This window comes from Peromyscus maniculatus, chromosome 7 (genome assembly GCF_049852395.1).
Source record: "Peromyscus maniculatus bairdii isolate BWxNUB_F1_BW_parent chromosome 7, HU_Pman_BW_mat_3.1, whole genome shotgun sequence".
Lineage (NCBI taxonomy): Eukaryota > Metazoa > Chordata > Mammalia > Rodentia > Cricetidae > Peromyscus > Peromyscus maniculatus.
This window is the reverse complement of record NC_134858.1, coordinates 105,578,451-105,598,851: the sequence shown is the minus strand read 5'-3', so window position 1 is coordinate 105,598,851 and position 20,401 is coordinate 105,578,451. Positions and strand designations below refer to the sequence as shown.

General features: G+C 54.0%; 3 protein-coding genes and 1 long non-coding RNA gene across 6 annotated transcripts; 1 reads left to right on the top strand and 3 right to left on the bottom strand.

The window, feature by feature from the left end:
* Positions 1-765: 765 nt before the first annotated feature.
* Positions 766-7,603, top strand: LOC121830988 (uncharacterized). The gene is made up of 2 exons (XR_006074364.2): positions 766-1,244; positions 4,009-7,603. It is a non-coding gene; the product is annotated as an uncharacterized LOC121830988 (long non-coding RNA).
* Positions 1,694-4,418, bottom strand: Tusc2 (tumor suppressor 2, mitochondrial calcium regulator). The gene is made up of 3 exons (XM_006978358.3): positions 4,273-4,418; positions 3,098-3,218; positions 1,694-2,961 (listed from the first exon to the last, which is right to left on the bottom strand). The coding sequence occupies exons 1-3, from the start codon at positions 4,416-4,418 to the stop codon at positions 2,896-2,898; spliced, it is 333 nt and encodes a 110-aa protein (XP_006978420.1). The 3' UTR covers positions 1,694-2,895.
* On the bottom strand, positions 5,552-15,448 carry Rassf1 (Ras association domain family member 1). 3 transcript variants are annotated; one of them, XM_006978359.4, is made up of 6 exons: positions 14,920-15,448; positions 12,915-13,021; positions 9,676-9,780; positions 9,174-9,471; positions 8,939-9,054; positions 5,552-6,413 (listed from the first exon to the last, which is right to left on the bottom strand). In XM_006978359.4, the coding sequence occupies exons 1-6, from the start codon at positions 15,446-15,448 to the stop codon at positions 6,267-6,269; spliced, it is 1,302 nt and encodes a 433-aa protein (XP_006978421.4). In that variant the 3' UTR covers positions 5,552-6,266. The 3 variants fall into 3 exon arrangements, with proteins under 3 accessions (XP_006978421.4, XP_076433116.1, XP_006978422.1); XM_076577001.1 differs by lacking the exon at positions 14,920-15,448 and adding an exon at positions 13,164-13,335; XM_006978360.4 differs by lacking the exons at positions 12,915-13,021; positions 14,920-15,448 and adding an exon at positions 12,193-12,478.
* Positions 15,448-20,020, bottom strand: Zmynd10 (zinc finger MYND-type containing 10). Its single transcript, XM_006978361.4, has 12 exons — positions 19,791-20,020; positions 19,432-19,540; positions 17,944-18,060; positions 17,799-17,852; positions 17,553-17,690; positions 17,366-17,454; positions 17,174-17,274; positions 16,707-16,879; positions 16,346-16,471; positions 16,142-16,263; positions 15,933-16,058; positions 15,448-15,841 (listed from the first exon to the last, which is right to left on the bottom strand). The coding sequence occupies exons 1-12, from the start codon at positions 19,880-19,882 to the stop codon at positions 15,766-15,768; spliced, it is 1,323 nt and encodes a 440-aa protein (XP_006978423.1). The 5' UTR covers positions 19,883-20,020; the 3' UTR covers positions 15,448-15,765.
* Between the last annotated feature and the right edge of the window lie 381 nt (positions 20,021-20,401).

Sequence of the window (20,401 nt, the reverse complement as noted above, 5' to 3'; positions counted from 1 at the left end):
TGGCAGGTGACAGGAAGGATCTGGGCCTAGGGTCAGGCGCTCATCTCCTTGAAGTTTCAATCATCGCCAGTCCAGTAGTGAGGGGAAACCAAGTGGCGTATTCATGGGAGTCACACTGTTTGCTGGGTTGTTTAGGTCCCCTAGGGCAGGTGCCAAAGAAGGAAACCATCTCGTGTGAGGGGGAAACCTGGGTGGGGTGGGGTCTTCCAGTAACTGAGTCAGTTTTTTTTCCATTGAGAGCGGAAGTATCTGAAGTATGTCAAAGACGACAATGTGACAATGTGTTGATGTCTGTGCCTGTGTGATATGGGAGTGGGGTGTGTGTGTGTGGAGGGGCAGGACCTAGGAGGCTCTTTGGGGTAAGAGGCTTCTTACACTTCAGTGTGCCCCTGTGGGAGAGGGAGCTCACAATAGGAGCCCCTGAAGACTAGCTCTCAAATCACCCTGAACCACCCACCCCTCAGAACCCAAGTGGCTCGCCTCCCCAGTGCTAGGGAGTCCCTCTGCTAATAACGAGCTGTATGGCAGCTGGGGGTAGAGCCTAGCCTGCGGTACTCCCCAGGAGCACCCCTGAACCGCTGTGCTGGCTTCGTAAGGGACAAAAGTCTAGGAAGCACCAAGGGTGGGGACCCCCGGGAAAACAAAGGCCAGGCCAGACTGTCCAGGGCAGGGACACTTCCTTAGGCAGCCAGCAGGAAGGAAGTGAGCCCAGCCCAGCCGGATGGGATGGAGTGGGGAAACTCTGCCCTGACGCCTCTATTGTTTATAGCTTTGGGGTCAGCTAAGCAGGTCCAGAACAGGGAGTTCCCCCGGGCAGGATGGTGGTGTAGGAGATAGGACACTGTCTGATATGGGGAGCCTTGGCCCCTGAACAGGACGCCCTGACCAAGGGGCCTTAAGCCTGACTTATTACAGGGGATGGAAATCAGTCCACAGAACTGGGAGTCTAGGCTACCCAGGGTGATCCTTCTGGAGACTTGACAAGTTCCAGCCCTGCAGCAATTCAAGGCCAACTGCCCTGACCCTGGGTTGATGAATTCCTCCTTCCTAATTGGAAGTTCTAGAGCTTATGGCCAAAGGCTAGGCCTAGCAGAGAACCTGCTCACAGAATACCCTGAGAGGTGTAGGCAGAATGTGCATTGGCAGCAGAGAGCTGAGGAAGTACTGGGTCGACAGAGCCTTACAACAGCAGCTGCAGCAGAAGCCTGAGCTCATCTGACCCATGGCTAACTGGGAAGAGGCAGGTGAGTGTGGACTCCAGAGCCTGGTAGGAGGCCAAGGGCCTGGTGGGAAGTGTCTGGTTGCTGTTCAACTGGAGCTGGCACTTTGAGGTCCATGGGGCTTAAGCTGTAACCTCACTTGAGATAATATGGTAGTGTTGGGACGAGAACTATCCCACAGCTATGTATGGTCACACTCACCCCTTAGGTAAGGCAGCTGAGCAAATCTCCACAAGGGTCCCAGCACGACAGGTGAGCCGCTCCCAGAACCTTGAGAGGGCTGGAGATGGTGTGTGAACACAGCCACCTGTTGGCCATGGCTGGTATTGCTACAGGCAATGTTTGGACTTACCACTGGCGCCTAGAGGGGGGGCTTGCCAGCCTGGCAGCGTCCAGGGCCAGAGGCCTACCTAAGCAGCTAAGCAGCAGTCTAGAAATTGGGTGTTAAAGCTTCACTGGAAGGCACTCTCATGTGCAGGGTCTACAAATAATTTTATTGAAATTGAACAAATAACACAACAGTCTTCCTATGCTGGGGACCACCCTCCCCAAGCCATTTCCCACAGTCTAGAAGCCCGGAGCTTCCACAAATAAGGATTTTTTTTTTTTAAAGCCATCTCTATATAGAAATCAGACTCTGCCCCAACATTATCATAGTCTAGACTATTTACAAACCTTCACATTTTAATTACCCCTTTTCTGTATTTTTCCCTTCTTCTGATCCTTACCAAGGAGCTCCAGTACTTTCCCTTAACTGACCCTGAAGAGGTGAAGATACTGTAGAAGGGGTGATGGGCTCCTCATAGCTACTGGCACCAGCCCCGGGTGTGTGTGTGTGTGGCTTCTTACCGCTGGGTGGTGGACAGCCCCTCCCCCGCAGCTGGGGATGGGTGGGACTGGTGCAAAGACGAGATTAGACAGAATATGTGGTGTGGGGCCAGTCCCCACAGGCACAGGCATCCACGGCCTGTCCTGACCCCGGCCGGCACCCTCTCAACTTGGGGGAGCGCAACTGGTTGAAATCAAGAGAGATCAGTCCAGCTCTGGGTGATAGGAGAAGCCTCCTACGCTGGTCCCCGTCTTATTTAACGGCCAGCAAACTGTCCATCTCAGAGTGGGGACACATGGCAGGTAGGCAGGAAGACTGAGGCTGGTCCTATCCCCAGTCTCTGTCCATACAGGAGGAATCGAGGTAGCAAACGGCTGAAATGCTCTGACTAGGGGCACGGGGAAGTGAGGGAAGGAAGTTCCCACCTGGGTACAGCCCCTAGAGCCCAGGGCTGGAAGAAGGCAGACTCTGCTTGTAACGTGCTGTAGCTTCTAGGAGGGCTGGGCCCTAGGCAAGCTTGGAAGAAAGCAGGTCAGGCAAGGAACGAGGAACCAGGCATTCCTGACCAGCATATGCCCCGCCATGCTTCTCCCACAAGTGGCTGGGAAATGGGCCGGCGATTCTGCCATTAGCCCTCACCAGCCACCGGCCACTTACTGTTCAGACATAAACCAACACCAGTTAACACTGAGGGACTGCCCCTTTCACAACTGACGGTTCTGGGCCAACGGAGTTTAGTTTATTCGGGGTTGTGGCACCAGCCTGGACTCCTGAATGGAAGCTACACCTTGAGCCTGGGAGTTTCTTGCTGGGGCAGTGGGTGCTTGTGTCTGCCATGCCACAGGCTCACATTTCATAGAGGATCACAGGGAAATCCACGTGGATTCGGGGGGGATCCAGCTTCACGATGCCCTGCCATGGAAACAGAGCCTAGTGAAGAGCAGCTCAGGCCTCGATGCCAGGCACCCTCCCAGCTCCTCCCCCAGGCAGCCCCATCTAGTCCATGCTGAGGCACTGATGGAGGTTATGGCGCCGCCCAGCCCCTCACCTGAGGAATCAGATTCTTATGGACCCGCCTCAGCTTGGCTCGCTTCTGCCCATTCTTGGTGACGATTGTCTCCTCATAGAACTCGTGAGCCAGATCCCCGTCTTCATCATAGAACATGGAGCTGTGTAGAAAAGGAATCAGGCTGGGCTGGAGTCTCACACCTGGTCATGGCCAAGGCCACCGACCACAGGGAAGTGGGCTGAACCGCAGATGAAGAGGCACGATCTTAATCTTGGGGGAAGACTAGTTAGTGTGCCCGAAGGGCTCTTTGCTTGGTGCTTGGAGCCATAGAAAAGTGGAAAGGTCAGCAATGTCACCGTTACCATCACACTCACAGGAGGTCTTCTCAGGGCACACTGTTTAGGCAACCAAAGCCAATTCTTATCGCTGGTCTGTTCCCCAAGGGTAACTATTCAGTGGCAGGCCCTTCATATGGAGCTTATAAAGTGGGGCCTGGGCATAGTGGTCTCACTTCTAAAGACGGCTAGTTCAGAGCCAAAGACCAAGACCGTGGATGTTTGAGCCAGGAAGGCTGCACTAACTCCCGCTCATTCCCAGCTGGTTGGTACGGCCTAATCCACGCTGTTGGTTGGGTCTTTCTGGTGTTTACGGTCAAATTCCCGTTACAGGGAGTGTTAGTCCCTAGGAGCCCACTAGGTCCAGGCCGTTCTGTGTGAGCCCCTGGGGAAAAAGAGGGTTAGTGCTCCAGGTCTAGAGAACCCAACTGGGCGAGGGCCTTTTGTTCGGTGGCCTCACCTTCAGCACTGAAGCCTGGCTCTGCTTTAACAGACAATTACTCTCAGAGGTCCAACTTCACTGTGGGGAGAGCAAGACACCCAAACAGAAGGTCATTTCCCCCTTGGATTAAGGCTTAGAAGAGTAAGAGGTACCTAAATGTCTTTAATTTGCAGGCTGAGCTGGATGAAACGAAGATTTTAAGACTCCCAGAGACCGTCTTTGCGGGATTATGGGAGAGCTTCTACCCAAGGGACAAGGCTCAGCCAACTCTTCTCTAAAGAGACCTTCTGGGCTGTCAGGAGCGGCACGCCACTTGCTTTTCCCCTCCCTTCGCTCTGATGGGGACCCAAAACATGACAGTCGTCCTGAATGAAACGGGGGTGGGGGCGTTCCTCGCTCCCGGCTGTCCTCCCCAAGGCAGACACCCATGCCCTTACCCGCGGCGCGTGAATACGAAGGGGGGCACCGCTCGGGTTCGAGACCGCACCAAAGACTGCTCGGCGCCTGCCGCTTCGGGGCCGCCGCCCCCCGGGGTGGAGGCAAAGGGCCAGAGGCCCCGAGCTTTGGAGCCGCTGGCGCCCATGTCAGCGCCGCGGGCGCATGGCGGACCCAGCGGCCGCTCCGCTCTCACAGTGCGGCGGGCGCGACCATGCCCTGCCCCAGCCTCCACTCACAGGTGCCGCCGCCGCCGCCGCCTTCCGCAGGCTCCGCTGTCTCCACGGAAACCTCACTTCCGCTTCCGCCCGCCCTGCACGCTGCTTCCTCTGAGTGGCTGAAGAGCTCGTCAGTCTGTAAAGTCCAACCAATGGGCACCCTCGGAGGATGAACACCCCAGGATGCGCTGCCTCCAGGTCCCAGAAGGCTTTGGGTCCCGAGGGTCAGCTGGGCCAGCTCCCTCCCCGAAAAGCGGAGGTAATGTGTTGTTATGGACTTTAAGGTCGGGCCGGGTAGGAGTGTCCCAAAGTCCCTGACGCCCAACACTTGGGCCCAGTGGCAATACTCAATTAGGTCACCCCGCCACCCCCAAAGGGACTTTAGGCCTGCCTCAGGCTAGGATACATTTAGCTTGTTTTCACAACTGTTTTTGCAGTGGTTACCTTTGTACATAAGGAAATTAAGGAACTCGCTAAATGTCTTTCGTTTTCTTGAGACAAGGTCTCACTATGTGGCCTTAGCTGGCCTGGAACCTGCTGTGTATAACAGGCTGGCTTCAAACTCATGTCCACCTGCTTCTGCCTCCTAAATGCTGGGATTAAAGCAGGAGCAGCTATGCAAGGGGCCAAAATATCTTTGAAAACTTTTTGGTCAAATTTCTTATGACTACATTTGAGGTTAAATTAAGTGTTGTAAATGTACCAGATAACACACTTCAGGAAAACAAGAATTGGTTAGCAGCTGTACCCTGTAGCGTGTGGAATGTTGTTTTGTATTCAGGTAGTTATTTGGTGAAGGGGTTATTGCTATGGTTTCTCTGAGGCACTAACTGAGAGAAATAGTTCCCGTGTGCTCTACCTGTAGTTTATTCTTGTCTCCACCATGACCTGGGCCCCAGTGTTGACAGATACCCAAATCCATAGGCATAGATCTCCTAACATTGGTCCCACTGTGACCGTGGAAAGGATGCACTGTGTGTGTGTGTGTCCATCACTGTTGGCAGTCATTCTCATTAGGTCCTGCCCTGACTGTGGGCCCACATCTACAGAGTCCAAAACCAGAAAAATTCTTAAATCTTTATTCAGCCAATTCTCTCAGGTCTCAGGCCCTGATGATGACTGTCACACCCCCATCCCTTTCCCCACAGGAGGCATTCAGTTGAGGCCACAAAGCATTACATACATTCATACACTTCCATCAAAACTATCTGAGGGAGACTCTGGCTTTGGCAAACAAGAAGTGGGTCTGGTTCAGCAACATCTTCCTTAGAGGCGGCGCTGAGGCGTTGTGGCTGGACTTGCCAGCCTTCCCTGACCTCAGGGGATGTGTATAAGTCATAAGGCACTGTAAGAGGAAACAGACCCTACCGTAACGCCTGTATTATTCTGAGCAGGTACCCTGGGCTCTGACTGGCTACCCTGAGACTTATTCACCACCCAGAACAATCTTTCTCCATAGATAAGGGCTCTCAGCCCTGCAAACATAACCTGGTTCTGTTTGTAGAGTCTCTAAGATTCTCACGGCTGAGACCCTGATGAAAGCCTGGAGCAGCTACCCAGAGTATGACCCAGTATACGAGGGCAGAGGGCTGCAAAGCCATGCCCCACGAGACCCCCTGGTAGAGGGCCAGCTCCTTCCCTTGTCTCTGGGCTCATTCCCTTAGCAGAGGAGAACCTCCACGCACACTCATTCCTCAGGCCCCACGGGCCCTATCACACTCACACGGCACGCTCTTCGCATTGCCTATTTTCCTCCTGCCACCCAGGGACACGAAAGGTCACCCCAAAGGGCAGGCATGCAAGGCTTCCTGGATCTTCTGGCGGCACCGAGAATACTTCTGCAGGATCTGTCGGAGGTGTTCCTCTTCTTCCCGCTGCAGGATACGTAGGAAATTGTGCAGTTCAGGCATGCTGAAGGCATCCCACTGCAGAGGGGCAGAGGAGAGAGAGATGGGCCACAGCAAGAAATGGCTAAGTCGGCAGACCCTCCTTAGAGACTAGTGCCTCATGGTCCACAACTTAGGACTGGGCTTCCTGATACTACCTTCTTTTTCATTCCCCAACTTTACCTGTTTTGGTTTTGTTATTGTTTTTAATTCTTTTATGTGTATGGGTGTTTATACACACACACAATGTGTATGTGTATGTCTGGTGCCACATGGAGGTCAGAAGAGGGCATCAGATCCCTCAGGACTGGAGTCACAAACAGATGGTTGTGAGAATCAAACCCAGGTCCTCTGTAAGAGCAACACATGCTCATAACCACTAAGCCAACTCTTTAGCCCCCTTTTCTGTTGTTTTTTTGAGTCACAGTCTTGCCACAAATCAAAGGCTGGCCCTGAACTTGCTATGTAGCCCAGCCCAAATTTGTGATTTTCCTTCTCTGCTTCCTGAATGCTACGACTACAGTATGTATCACTGTGCTAGGCTGATGTTAGGCTCTAAATAGTCTGTTCTGGGATCCTCATGAGCAGTCTGCATAGCAGACAGAACCTACAAAATAGTTACCTCATAGAGGGACAAAAAAATCAGGATGTTCTCAAATATCTACTGTTGTGCGTCCCATCCCCCCAATACAATGGGCTATGAATCAAACCCAGGGTCTCATAAATGAAGCAAGCTCCATTTTTCTTTATTCCAAAGCTACATTCCCAGGCAGCCCGTTTTTACCCACCCCTGACTTTTTTCTCTTGCTGCTGGGCTTTATGCATGCCAACCATATATTCTTACCACTGGGCCATACACTAAAGTCTTTTCTTTCGCATTAGTGGGAACTGAATTGTGCTGGCTAGTTTTAGGTCAACTTGACACAAACTAGAGTTATCTGAAAGGAGCAAACCTTGAGAAAATGCCTCCATAAGATCCAGCTGAAGGACATTTTCTTAATTAGTGATTGATGGGGAAGGACTCAGCCCATTGTGGGTGGTACCACTCCTGGGCCGGTGGTCCTGGGTTCTGTAAGCAGGCACAGCAAGCCAGGAGGAGCAAGCCAGTAAGCAGCACCCTCCATAGCTTCTGCCATCAGCTCCTGCCTCCAGGTTCCTGCCCTGTTTGAGTTCCTGTCCTGACTTCTATGATGTGGAAGTGTAAGCCAAATAAACCCTTTCCTCCTCAACTTGCTTTTTTTGTTTTTGTTTTTTTCTTTTTCTTTTTGTTTTTCAAGACAGGGTTTCTCTGTGTAGCTTTGCGCCTTTCCTGGAACTCGCTTTGGAGACCAGGCTGGCCTCGAACTCACAGAGATCCGCCTGCCTCTGCTTCCCGAGTGCTGGGATTAAAGGTATGTGCCACCATCGCCCAGCAAGAGTGGTTTTTTGATGTACCCCAGTCTGGTCTTGAACTTCAGGCAATACTCTTGGCTTTAGCTTCCCAAGCAGATGAGACTACAGGCCTGTGCCACCAGTTCTAGCTGGTAAAAAGTCTTAATGCTTCAAAGAAGGCCTTCCTGGTTCCAGTTACACCTGTGAAGCTCTTCTCTTTAAGATTTATTTTTAGGGGATGGAGAGATGGTTCAGTGGCTGCTCTTGCAGAGGATCAGAGTTTAATTCCCAGCACTCACATGGTGGCTTCTAATCATCTGTAACTCTAGTTCCAGGGGAGCTAATACCTTCTTCTGACTTCTATGGACATGAGTACACATATGTACACATATATACATGCAGGCAAAAATTCATACACATAAAAAAATTGTGTATGAGTGTTTTGCCTGTGGGCATATTATGTGCACTGTGTACATGGTCTAGAATTATGGATAGCTGTAAGCCTCTATGTGGATGCTACTAAGAACCTAATCTGGGTCCTCTGCACAAGCAATAAGTGCTTTTAACCACTGAACCATCTTTCTAGCCCATTGTTTTAATTTTGTGTATGTGTGTGTCTGTGTGGGGTTATCTGCACATAAGTATAGGAACCCTCTGAAGCCAGAAGAGGAAGTCAAATCCTTTGGATCTGGAGTTGTACTTAGAAGTGGGCCATCCAAAATGGGTGCTCCGAACAGAACTTGCGTCTTTGAAAAAGCAGCAAGTACTCTTAACTGCTGAGCCGTCTCTAAGGCCATCCTGTGTAGCTCTGAACTTGTCTTGGCTCACCATGAGTCAATCCCTCGATCTTTGGAGGACTTTCCATACCAGGAAACAACAGAGCACTAGGACAAATCTTCCTAGCTTGTTTTTGTGGCCCAGACTGACCCCAAACTCCTAGCAATCCTCCTGTCTCAGCTCCCAAGTACCTCAACTGCAAGCATGAACCACTAGATTCAGCTTCTTCCCAGTGTCTTGGACTGGGCTCTGACCCTGGCTGGAGGGTCCGGGAAGCCTCCCTCCACTGTCATCCCAGGTCCTGCATATGGAGAGCTTTGTGCAGGGCTTGTTCTCTAGCCCAGTTCTCCTGAAGCCCTCACTGGAGTCCATCTACCAGCTCTGTCTAGTGGTAAGAAAATAGACTGTGTACTCACATTCACCTCCCCAGAGTCATTCTCTTTCAGGACAAAGCTCAGGGCCTTCTCACTAGGCCCTGCAAGAAGCCGGAGCTTCAAGGGCTGTTCATCGTCTGACAGTTTCCGGAAGTACACTGGAGGTCAGGCAGAGGGAAAAGGATAAAGAATTAGAAACAGGCTGAGATGCCCAGCCCGAGTGCACAGATATGCGATATATACCCTTACACAGGGAGAGCTGCGATGGGAAACCTACCTTGGCCATGGCGTTCAGTTCGTTCAAAGAGTGCAAACTTGCGAGGATCATCTACTACCATGAATTTGCGAAGCAAGGCCTCAATGACCTCACGTGCCCGTGTTCGTGACAGAACATGCAAGTGCTTAATAGCATCCTTAGGCAAGTAAAAGGAGGTGCGGCGCCTCACAGCTGTGCTCCGCCCTGTGCCCCGCCGGGCGTCCTGTAAAGAAGGTGGTTTCTTGCTGGAAGGCACTGAGACAGGACGTACCAGTTTCAGCTGCACCTTGATGAAGCCTGTGTAGGAGCCATCCTTGTTCTAAAAAAGAGAAAGAAAAACCATACTAGGACGGCAAGTTCTCCTGCAGATGGAAGAGGCTAGGGTTGAGTCCACCGGGGGCTGGGCCAGGTATGCATAGATCACTGCGTGGCCAACCAAGAACACTTTGGCTACGACTCTGGCCATGTGGCATAAAGCGGGCTCTGCTCCTCCCCACACTCCTCGCCTGAGCAGTCAACTCACCAGGCTCATGAAGAGGTTGCTGTTGATCTGGCCATTGTAATCCTTGATCTTCTGCTCAGTCTCAGTCTGAGAAAGATCGGGTGTCTCCCGCTGTACAGGCTCATCCTAAAAGACAGACCAACATGGATACAGGGCCCTTAATAAGTGCAAGGCTTTTTTGGAGGGAAAGAAAAAAAGCCGGAACACCCCTTGGATCTTGACTTTGGTTCTGTCACCAAACCCACACACCTTGCACCCATCACCGTCCCAAGGAGATGGCAAAGAAAGGCTTTCTGCTTCGTCTGCTGCGGGGTGTGTGTGTGTGTGTGTGTGTGTGTGTGTGTGTGTGTGTGTGAGAGAGAGAGAGAGAGAGAGAGAGAGAGAGAGAGCGCGCTCAGCAACAGTTGTGGCCCCTAACAACATTACAGAAATAAAGACAAATAAAGGTGCATGGCAAGGGGCCAGGAAGCCCTGAAGGACCATTAGGGAGGATGCTGTTTAAAGTAAAAACACTTCTTGGGGATAGAAGTGACAGAGTACTTGCCTAGGACGTGAAAGGCCTGCCCTTCAATCCCCAGTATGCACCCCCCAATAAAATTCAAAGCACATCTCAACTGCATAACTGATCCCAGAACACTAGTTGGGTCAGTTTGTTCTGGAGAAGGCAGCCCACTCTCCCACTTTGTATCAGCACAAACATGACCACTGCAGGGTCGGAAGCATGGGAGCTGATACACATCAGTAGTCCAACTACCGTGGGCAGGAGGGGAAAGGTGGTCTCCATGTTAACATGCCTTAGTGGGTTCCGTGGGGCCAGCCCCACCACATCTCACACAGGGAGGAAATCACTGTGACATACCATTTACCCTTGACTCAAGCCACACAAAAAGCAGTGTTAAGCCAGGTTCCAATCTGCCAGAGGTGTTTGGGCACCTTTCTGGCAGAGGACGTCCTACCAAGCAGGCTGCTCTTCCCCTTGCTGTCTGGAAAGTTAGCCTGAAGACTTTAGCTTCAGGGACTGGGGTTTTGCTGTGGGTCAGAGCAGGCGGGACTCGGAATTGGTTTTCCCCTACCAAACTCACACTCACTTGACCTCACTGCCTCAGTCTTACTTCCTGTTGACATCAGAAAGGTCCTGGTTGGAACAAAAGCAGCGGGGATTGCCACTGACCAATGCCTTGTCCCAGGAGAAGGTCTCACAAGGTCTCAGCTGGGGATTGAACCCACAGCCTCACACATGCTGGGCAAGCACTCATGATTCTACTTTATTTACCCTTTGGGACTTCTTGGCTTCATTTATTTGTATTTATTTGTTCATTAATGGTGCTGTGGATGGAAGCCAGGCTTTCATGCAAGCTAGCTAAGGACTCTCCAACTGAGCTTGCTACAAACTTCTGCGGCTTTTTAACAATTCTTTATATATTTTCAGCTGGCTACTATCTTGTGTTTTTTCCACCTTTCTGTAATAGAAGAGGACTCGGGCTGAGTGGCATGGAGTCAGTCCCAGGGGTCCACATTGAATGTACAGTCTGAATTAAGGTTTTGGGGGTGTCAAGTAGCAGCCCATCTGTAAGAAATGTGTGTCAAATCTTTCCTACAACACCACAGACAACAATTTTTTTTTTGGCCCAAATAAGGAATTCTCCTTTGCTGCTAAGGTTCCTAAGCTTCGGTCTCCACCTCACTTTCCTGATGCCCTGGCCCCTGAGGTATTCTTCTGAGGTATTCTGGCTCAAGAACAACTTATCTGAGGTTGGTAGTCCCAATCACGATATTCCCTGGAAAGTCTGTGATAATTTGGTACATCTAGGAGACTCTAGAGATTCAGCTGCCCTGGTACCACACTTGCTGTCTTCAAGTAGATATCCTTCTCGGGGCATTTTATAGTCTTCCTGCTCCCTATGGGTAAAATGTTCCTAATGCTTAAAGTCCAAAGTGAGGGCCCTCTTAACTATATTCCCCAAACCCCTCCAAAGTTCCACCCTGGAAGGAAGACCGGAAAATGGTCCACTTTCCAGCAGCTGGTAGCAGAGTTGGCCCAGCAATGGCTGGGGACTAGTCTAGCTGATCCAAGACTGAAAATGGAAGGGACAGAGTCACCTCCCAAACAAACTTCTCACTTCCCGGCGGACTCCTCCTCCACTTCCTTATTTCCCCCAGGGAGGGAGTAGGAGTGCCCAAATGCGAAACCAAGACGCCGGTTTGGGCTGAGGCTGGCTTTAGTCATGGATGAATAACGCCCGCCTCTGGTCCACCCAAGCTTCAGAGCTGCTTCCCCTCGCTCAACCAGTCTGTGACCGCAAGCCAGGGAAGCCTGGGTAACTCCGGACCGGCGCGCTGGAACCGAGCTTCTACTCGGAGCAGAGAGCCCGACACACCTTTTCCCGGGCCGGTTTTCGTCCGGACCCGCCGGGAGGCTCACGGAGAGGCGGGGAGGCTGCCCATCACTACCGCTCCACGCCGCAACTTAGCGGGGAGGGGCGGGATTCCAGCGACCGCCCTCGCCCGCCGGCGGTGCCCGGCTCCCCCGGCTCCCACCTGGTCCCGGCGCGGCCTGCGCACCAGCGAGGTGCGCGCCGTGAAGTACTGCTCGAGCTCCGAGTCCGAGTCCTCCTGGCTGCAGTAGCCACTGCTGGTCGTGCTGCTCCAGGTCATTTCGAAGGAAGGCGTCTCAGCCTCGCCCATCCTCGCCGTGCCCGCCCGATCCCTCGTCCACTGCGCGGGGAGCCTCCAACCACCGCCCCGGGCGCGTGCGTGAGTGTGAGCGTGTCTGTACGCGCTTGCGCCGAGGCCTGCGCCGCGCGACGACCGTTAGGACTGAGACGTAGACAACCAGAATCTCCGCTGGTGTCATGGGGGGCGAGGGGCGGGGGCACGGCGAGGGGCGGGGACACAGCGCGACGGGGAATGACCTCATCGCCCAGGCATCTCAACCCGGCTCCGCCTCCCCGGCCCCACCTCCCAGAGGGCGGTGTCGGGGCGTGTGCGCATGTGCACCGGCGTGGCCTCAGGGCCGGAAGTGGGGTGTGAAAAGTGCGCTGCAGCGTGCCAGGGCGCGCCTTCGGGGCCGCGGGTTTGTGGGCCGTGGCTTTTGCGTGGAGTCAGCTCCTGACAACCCCACGGGCAGAAGCAACCTCTCTGATGCCGGGAGGTCGATAACTGGGATGTTCGCTGTGTGCGGCGCCCGGACTAAGCCCTCCGCCGAGGGCGGACGAGTCCCGGGCCCCCTCCCCGCCCACACTCCCCGACCCCATGCTCACCACGTTCGTGTCCCTTTCCAGTGCGGGGTCCCAGCCCAGGTCTCGGGGCCCGCAGCAGTCCAGGCAGACGAGCGCACGGCAGCGGTAATGGCAGGTGAACTTGCAGTCTGCAGAAAGGGCTGGCCGTGAGGCGGAGGAGCCCCGCGAAGTGACCCGCAGACCGGGGGAGCCTCTGCCCGACAGACTGGGGCCGCACCGGCTTTTCCCAAGTTCGTGACCGCCCGCCCACTGCTGCGCAGATTCTAGCACCTCTGGAAAGTGGCTGTAGGCCTGGGGAGGTTAGAGATCTAATCCCGCTCGGCGCTTGCGTTTGCCTACCGCACATCTACTTCTTCACTTTGCCACGAACTTGAAAACAAAAGCGTTTAATTTGCGACTTCCTCTATTTGTCATCTGCCTCTTCTCTTGTTTATACAAGCCTATTTTGTTTTTTGAGAAAGGGTCTCATGTAGTTCAGGTTAGCCTCAAATGGTAACCTTGAACTCGGTGATCCTCCTGCCTCCAACTGCTCCAGTGCCAGGATTACAGACACATGGCAACGCCCAATGCACACATCTAATGTTTTGCCTTCTGTATACATTACTAGGATCGTTATATCCTTAACATGTGTTGCCTGCTCCCTCTGACTCCTGGGGACAGCAGTCACTGCCAGGTTTTCTTCTTTCCTCTCTGCAGCTCCTTGCTAGACCCTTCATCGGTGCTGTCTCGGCCCCCAGGACTAACAGTTGTGCCCAGGTTTCTCACCCGGGTACTGTCCCAGCTCTGTCTACACTCACCTGATCCAGATCCAAGGTGGCACTGATTTGCCTCTTTAGAATAGATCCTACATGTAGTGCCTTCACGTTAATGTCTAATAAAGATTTCAAATGTACGTGGCCAAAATTTCACTTTTCTTCGACTTCAACCCACCCCCGGGTTCCTATCTCAGCAGCAGACGTTACCACTGTTCATCCCGTTGTTTGAAGCAAACCCTACACTTACATTTGATTCCCTCATCGGTCAAACACCCAAACTGTCCTGTTTCTCACCTCAGAGCGTCTTTATTTCTCTTGGGAATGTTGCAGTATCACAGCCCTGGCTCCCGTGTGCTAGCTGACACAAATTGCTGTATTTCACTAGCTGAATTTGTGACCGACTCACGTAGTGAATGAGATGAGCTCTAGGCACGCACAGACTTACAGTGCCAACCTTAAGTTCCTATTTGGCTCAAAGCACTGATTCTCAACTTCAGCTATACATCGGAATTTGGGAAGCAGAGGCAGGTCGATCTCGGTCACATCCTGGTCTGAATAGAGTTACAGGCCAGCCAGAGCTGTCTCAAAACAACTGGCAAAACAAAACAAAACAACAAACCCTCAATGCCTAAGGTCCACTTTCAACAATGAACTCAAGTCTGAGGAGATCTAGACACAGGAGATCGGAGGGGACAACGTATCCTGAGTGAGTGTAACTTCTGTTTGCTGGTAATTCCCAGGGGGTCAGAAGGACCTCTGTGTGTGTGATTGTGTTCCATGTTTTAGCCTCTGGATCTCTGACTCAAAACAAACCTTGACTAAAGATTCAATAAAATTCCTACTTACAAGGCACCCAACCAAGGCTCTAACTTTTTCTGGCCCCCTATCATATGTGGGTGAAGTCACCCAAGAATCTGGAGGGGAACACAGTGAGCCAATCGTTGGGAAGAGGCGGGCCTCGGAATGTAGGCTCAGGGCAAGTAGGCGCAAAGGCTTTTCAAGGGTCCAAGCGCTTTAAAGACGGACGAACTTGAAAACAGCGCCTTGTTCCTCACAGGCAATTGCCTCTGCCCATCTGTGCGCCAGCCACGGACCAAGTGTGACAAGTGATAAACCATTTTCTTAAACACGCTCCCTGATGGGGCAAGGTAACCGGACCTGCTCTGCTGGATCATCACTGCTGACCCCCTCCGCTGCGCCTTGACCCACAGCCACGAGCTGCCTTTGACCTCCCGTTCCGTGATGGCTGACTGTGCGGGGCCGCTACTCACGCGCGCACTGGAGGCCCTTGCGCACGACGCCCCAGATGAAGTCTCCACAGAGGTCGCACCACGTGTGCGTGGTGGGACCAGCAGGCTGGAAGCGGTGGCCACGACCGGGGACGTGCTGCTGGGACGGATTGCGTGCCGTGCACGGCGCGATGCGCAGAGCGTTGGCACGCTCCAGCCGGGTACGGCCAGGGCCGATGCGCCCAGACGGTGCCAGCTCCCGTAGTTCAATGAGCTCTGGCTCCGCCGACATGGCCCGGTCAGGCCGGGGCTCCACCGGACTGGACGCTGGCGGGCGAGGTCGCAGGGCGGGCCGCCGCTTCGGCACCGCCCCCAGGATCAAGGCAGGGCGGCGGGAAAAGAGCGGAGGAGAACGCAATGGAAACCGAGGCGAGCTGACAGTGTGGACTTGTGGGCGGGGCGGGGCACAGGGGTGGGCGCTTCCAAAGAGCCCCTTCCCAGTCTTCCAGTCTTCGCTCCATCTCCCCTCCCCCGGCCCCAGCGACAACTGCAAAGCGCCACACGGATGCATTCATTTCACGAGTCCGTTTTACTCTGATAAAGGAAGAGGGTCTCCACATCCGGCCCTTGCTTACGCCCCCCCAACCCTGCCTGCCAGTTTACTGATGCTGCGGCCGAGTTCTGTTCTCTGCGCATTCGCTGGGTGGGGCAGGAAGTGAAGAGTCTTTGCTTGTGTGTACGTCGGGTGGTGGTGGTTTGCAGCTTTACTTGACTCAGCGGGGCTCACCACCAGGGAAATTGAGGTCTGACAGGGACCAGGCAGAGCTCCTGAGGCTCAGAGTCACATTCTGGGTGAGCTCCTCCGTCGGCCCTCGGCTGCGGCAGCCTTCACTTGGCTCTGTCCCCTTGGGCTGCCAGAACGCACGTCTTTGCGTGCTTCTCCCAGTGCTTGACTTGGCACTCCCTGCAGGGGGTGGGTTGCATGAGGATGACAGTGCTTGTGGGGGGACCCAGCGTTGGAGCTTAGGGGGACTAAGGTCCTAGGATCCCCTTACCTGCAGCAATACCACACACTCTGGCATCTGGAGCAGCGCTTGGAGGCCTCCGCATTACAGTAAGCACAGCGGGGCCTCTCTGGAGCTATGGCCTCTAGGACGTCCAGCCTGTAGGTTTCAGCCCACCTGGCGGGGAGGCCCCCCCAGAAGAGCTGAATGGACCTGACCGGTCGGCGCCCGGAAGCACCCCCACCCTGGCCTATGCCTACCTCTGGGCCTGCCGGCGAAGATCCTGATCTGAGGGGTTGAACACGTGCTGCAGCTGGTGCTTAGCGATAGCCTGCCATTTGCCTTTGTTCTCCCGCTCCAGCCGATCCCAGATTTCTGGGATCTAAGAGAACGCAATGGAGAGGAGAGCAAGGAGCTGGCAAAGTGGACCACGGTCCCGAGCAACTACCTTTCTAGGTGCCTACCTGTTCCAACACTAGGTCCTTCTTAGGGGGCTGGGTTTCAGCCAGGGCCAGCTGGGCCAGGAAACCCTTCAGGTCGGCCAGGTTGGGCAGCTGGTCAAGCAGTGTATCCGTGAGGAAGGCCTGAAGCTGCAAGGTATCCAGGGAAGGCCGTTGGGAAACAGGTTCCGGCCAGAGGGTCAAGAAACACCCAGTCCCTAAGTTGGGCTGGGGGCACTCGGAGGGTTTACGGCTCACCAGTTCTCAGGTCACCTGAAGCCCAATTATGGAAAGAGGACAGGGGCGGGCAGGGAGGCAGTGGGGGTGGGGCGGGGGTGGGGCGGGGGGTGGCGGTGGGGATGGGGAGGGTCACTGAGCGCCTCACCTTAAGCAGCTGTCCCTTCACGAAGCTGGTAAGGCAGTATCGGGCTTGGGCCTCAGGGCTGAGCAGCAGGTTGTACAGCGAGATCCACACTTGCCCATCCAGCTTGTTCAGCCTTTGCTGCTCTGAGGGGGCCACTGTCTGCCAGCGGCCATTCTCAAATTGCTGCAGCTTGCCTGGGGAGGAGAAGCAGCTCACTGGATGTAGGCGTTGCATGCATTCTCTTTGTGTGTGGATTGGAGGACTGAGAACAGCTGCCTGGCAAGGTTAGAAACCTGGCCCACCAGACTTGTCAGAACAAGGTGAGTCCACAGGACTTGCCGGCCTCAGAGTCAAAAATCTAGCCCCATTTTGGGTGAGGCATCCCGGGATCCTCAATGCGCACGCTGTCGGGCTGTCCACTTCCATTAACCCTGAAGGATGTTCTGGAAGCAGCCAGTTAATCGTAGGCAGGTGGGAGAAGGCCTTACCTCCTTCCCGCCGGCTCCAGGGACTGTGCTCCAGCAGCTCCACCAGGAGGCAGGGCAAGTTGTGAGTACTGAGCATGCGGTTCAAGGTACTCAGGGAAAGGCTAGGGGTAGGAGGAAGAGGGGTCAGCAGAAGCTACAGGCCTAGTCTTGTGGCCTTTTATCATATTCCCCAGGCCCCGGAGGGTGGCCCACCTATCCACGCAATCTGTGATGTAGCGGAGGACCGAGAGGGCTTTCAGTGAGATCTCGAATTCCATCATCTCGGCCTGTTTCTGCAGCTCCTGGTGGTGGGAACAGAGACACACAGACTCACCCCGCCTGTGGAGGCCTGAGAGCACCCACTTCAGGGGTTTGCCACCTCCAGGAAACCTTCGCTTACTTGCATAGGGGTACTGTCCTGGGGCCGTTCCTCCTCAGATGGGTCACCACAGCCGTTCCGGGCCACCAGCAGTATCAGCTTTCGGTGGCAATAGTCCACGAGGTCCAATACCTTGTCATCTGCTGACTCACACACCTCCTGGGGTCCAGGGAGGGGCTAGTTTAGTACTTGATACCCTTCCCCACAGGTGTACCTCACCAGGTGCTGGCCCACAGAAGTGGCCTCTTGGCCGGGATAATGCTTCACCTTGTGGAAGAACACCGTCTCTAGAAGATTGATGATGGAGGCCTCATGGTGTACCTGCCAAAGAGGACAGGGCTGGGCTGTGAGGGAGGGACAGGGGCTGGCGGCTATCATTCATGGTTCAGGACCCTCTGAAGGCGCAGCTCACCACCATGTATATGGGGAAAGTATTCTGGGGCTTGAAATCCTCTAGCTTGCACAGGACCGGGAATACCTTCTGTTTCCACATCTCCACAGCAATCAGCTCCTCCACCAGTGTTGGGATCTGGGAGGGGCAGGGGAGGAATAGAGATGAACTGGACCTACCTTGGCCTCACAGCTCTCCTGTCCCTGCTTTAGCCCAGGTTAGCTCTCCAGCTCTCTTGGACCCTTAGACTCCCCAGGTTCCAAAGTGCCCCCGAAGTCCCCGCTGTACTGTAGACCTTCATTTCCGGTTGCTTCCGTATCTCTGAGGGGACATCAGCCACGTGTCCTGCGAGTGACCTGTACTGCTCCTCCTGCACCTTAGCTCATCCTCTCTACCTAGGCATCTCTCCCAGGCCAACCCTCCTCTTCATGTCCTCACGCTGGCCTTTGTCACCTGGCCTGCCAAGGTGCTGTGTGCTGTGGCCTCACACTTAGACCTTTTACCGCCCCCTATTCCTAGACCACCCCCTAGTGCCCGGCTCTGCCTTTTTCTTGCAGGGAAACCCCTTTCTGCACAAAAGTGCCACCCTTGGCCCCTCCTCCAGCAAGGCATGTCGTAGAATATTATTCTAAGGTGTGTTATTTTTGTTTATGTTGCATTTGTTTAACTCTGTGTTACTGTGCCTGTCTAAAACACCCGATGGTCTAATAAGGACCTGAATGGCCAATAACGAAGCAGGAGAAAGGATAGGCAGGGCTGGCAGGCAGAGAGAATAAATAGAAGGAGAAAAAAAAGGAGGAGGAAAGATCAAAGAAGTGGCCAGAGAAGGAGGAAGACATCAGGGGCCAGTCACCCAGCTACACAGCCAGCCACGGAGTAAGAGAATGGGAAAAGCCCAACGGAAAACGGTAGGTGGATTAATTTAGGTTAAGAAAAGCTGGCAAGAAACAAGCAAAGCTGTGGCTGGGCATTTATAAGTAAGAATAGGCCTCCGTGTGTGATTAATTTGGGAGATGGTTGGCAGCCTCCCTTCTACCCCCCCCCCCCCCCCCCCCCGCAAAAGAGCAAAAATAACCAACAACACAGGCATCTTCCTGGTTTCTCCTCTTATGTCAGAAAGGCTACTTTTCCCATTTTGAAAACCCCCCTTGCTCTTTAGTGAGGCTCTCCTTTGGTCTCACAGTCAGTTCAGGGTGACGTTAGCACTTGGGGGCTCCCCCTACAGCCTATGCTGGTCTAGAACCCACAGCTGTCTCTCTGATTAATCCTGGCATCCACCTAGGATATAATAGGCAATGTAGCCAGGCATCGTGACTCCTGCCTGCAATCCCCACACACGGGGGCAGAAAGAGGGAACTAACAGCAGCCTGGACTACAGGTCAAGAAACCTAACACATTCTTCTTTCCCACTTAGGAATGACAGGCATACCAGGCCAGAAGGAAGAGCAGGTGCCCAGTGTCCCCAAGAGATAGAGTAGTACGAAGGCAGAATCCGTGATCTTGACATACCTTCCCGTGGGTGACCAGCAGTTCCTGGATGGGCTCACCCTGGCTAACAGTGGCGTCAAGGATGGCTTGCATGTTCAGCTTCTCCAGGTTCTCATGCTGCTTATTCCACCTGCCCCGAAGGGATGGGGTGTGTATCGGGTGTTCAAATGTACAACAGGAGTGAGGGTCGGGGCTGGATCTACTCATCTATGTGATCCAGCCCTGAGGCCAGAGGGGCGTCGGAAGCCATACACTTCTGTCTCAAAGAGCTTTGCCTCCCACCTGGAGCTCCCTCCACATTGGGCACCCCCTTCTCCAATGTCAGTTCCAAGGTCCTCCACTAAAGGACCGGGAGACCCCACCTGTTGCCCCTGCCTCACCCTTCGGATCCCATCTCCCGGAGCTGGAAGCTGTGCAGGCCCCGCACCAGCACATCAGCCTCCCCAGGCAGCAGCAGCTCCAGGTCGCCCATGCCGTGGGCCAGGATTCGTTTGGCTTTGGGCAGCAGTCGGAATGGGGAAACTGACGGACTCCAGTGGCCTGACCAAAGTCTGGGACAGAACAGTTGCTAAGCCGTTGGGGCGCGTGGGTCCTCGTCGCCATGGGAACCAGTGAGCTTGGCGCCTGCGCAGAGTCGTTCTGATGCCCCGCTTGCCACGCCCACCTCACTGCCAATAAGCAGCCCGAGACTCCACCACACCTACCCAGGCCAGGAGCAGCTATGGAGTAACTCAGATCCTCACCACCAGTGTCTTAGCCGCAAATGGAGTAACTACAGCGGCCTCTCACAGACCGACGTACCTGCACTCTGGAGACAGGGTCTTACTTTGTGACCCAGGCTGACCTGGAACTCCCTATGTATTTCAAACTGGCCTCCAAGTCATAGAGATCCACGGGCCTCTGCTCTGTCTCTTTAGTGCTGAAATTCAAGGCTTGTGTCTCCGTGTTCAGCCCAGGAGTCCTAAGGATGTACACCTACCATTCTTCCCTT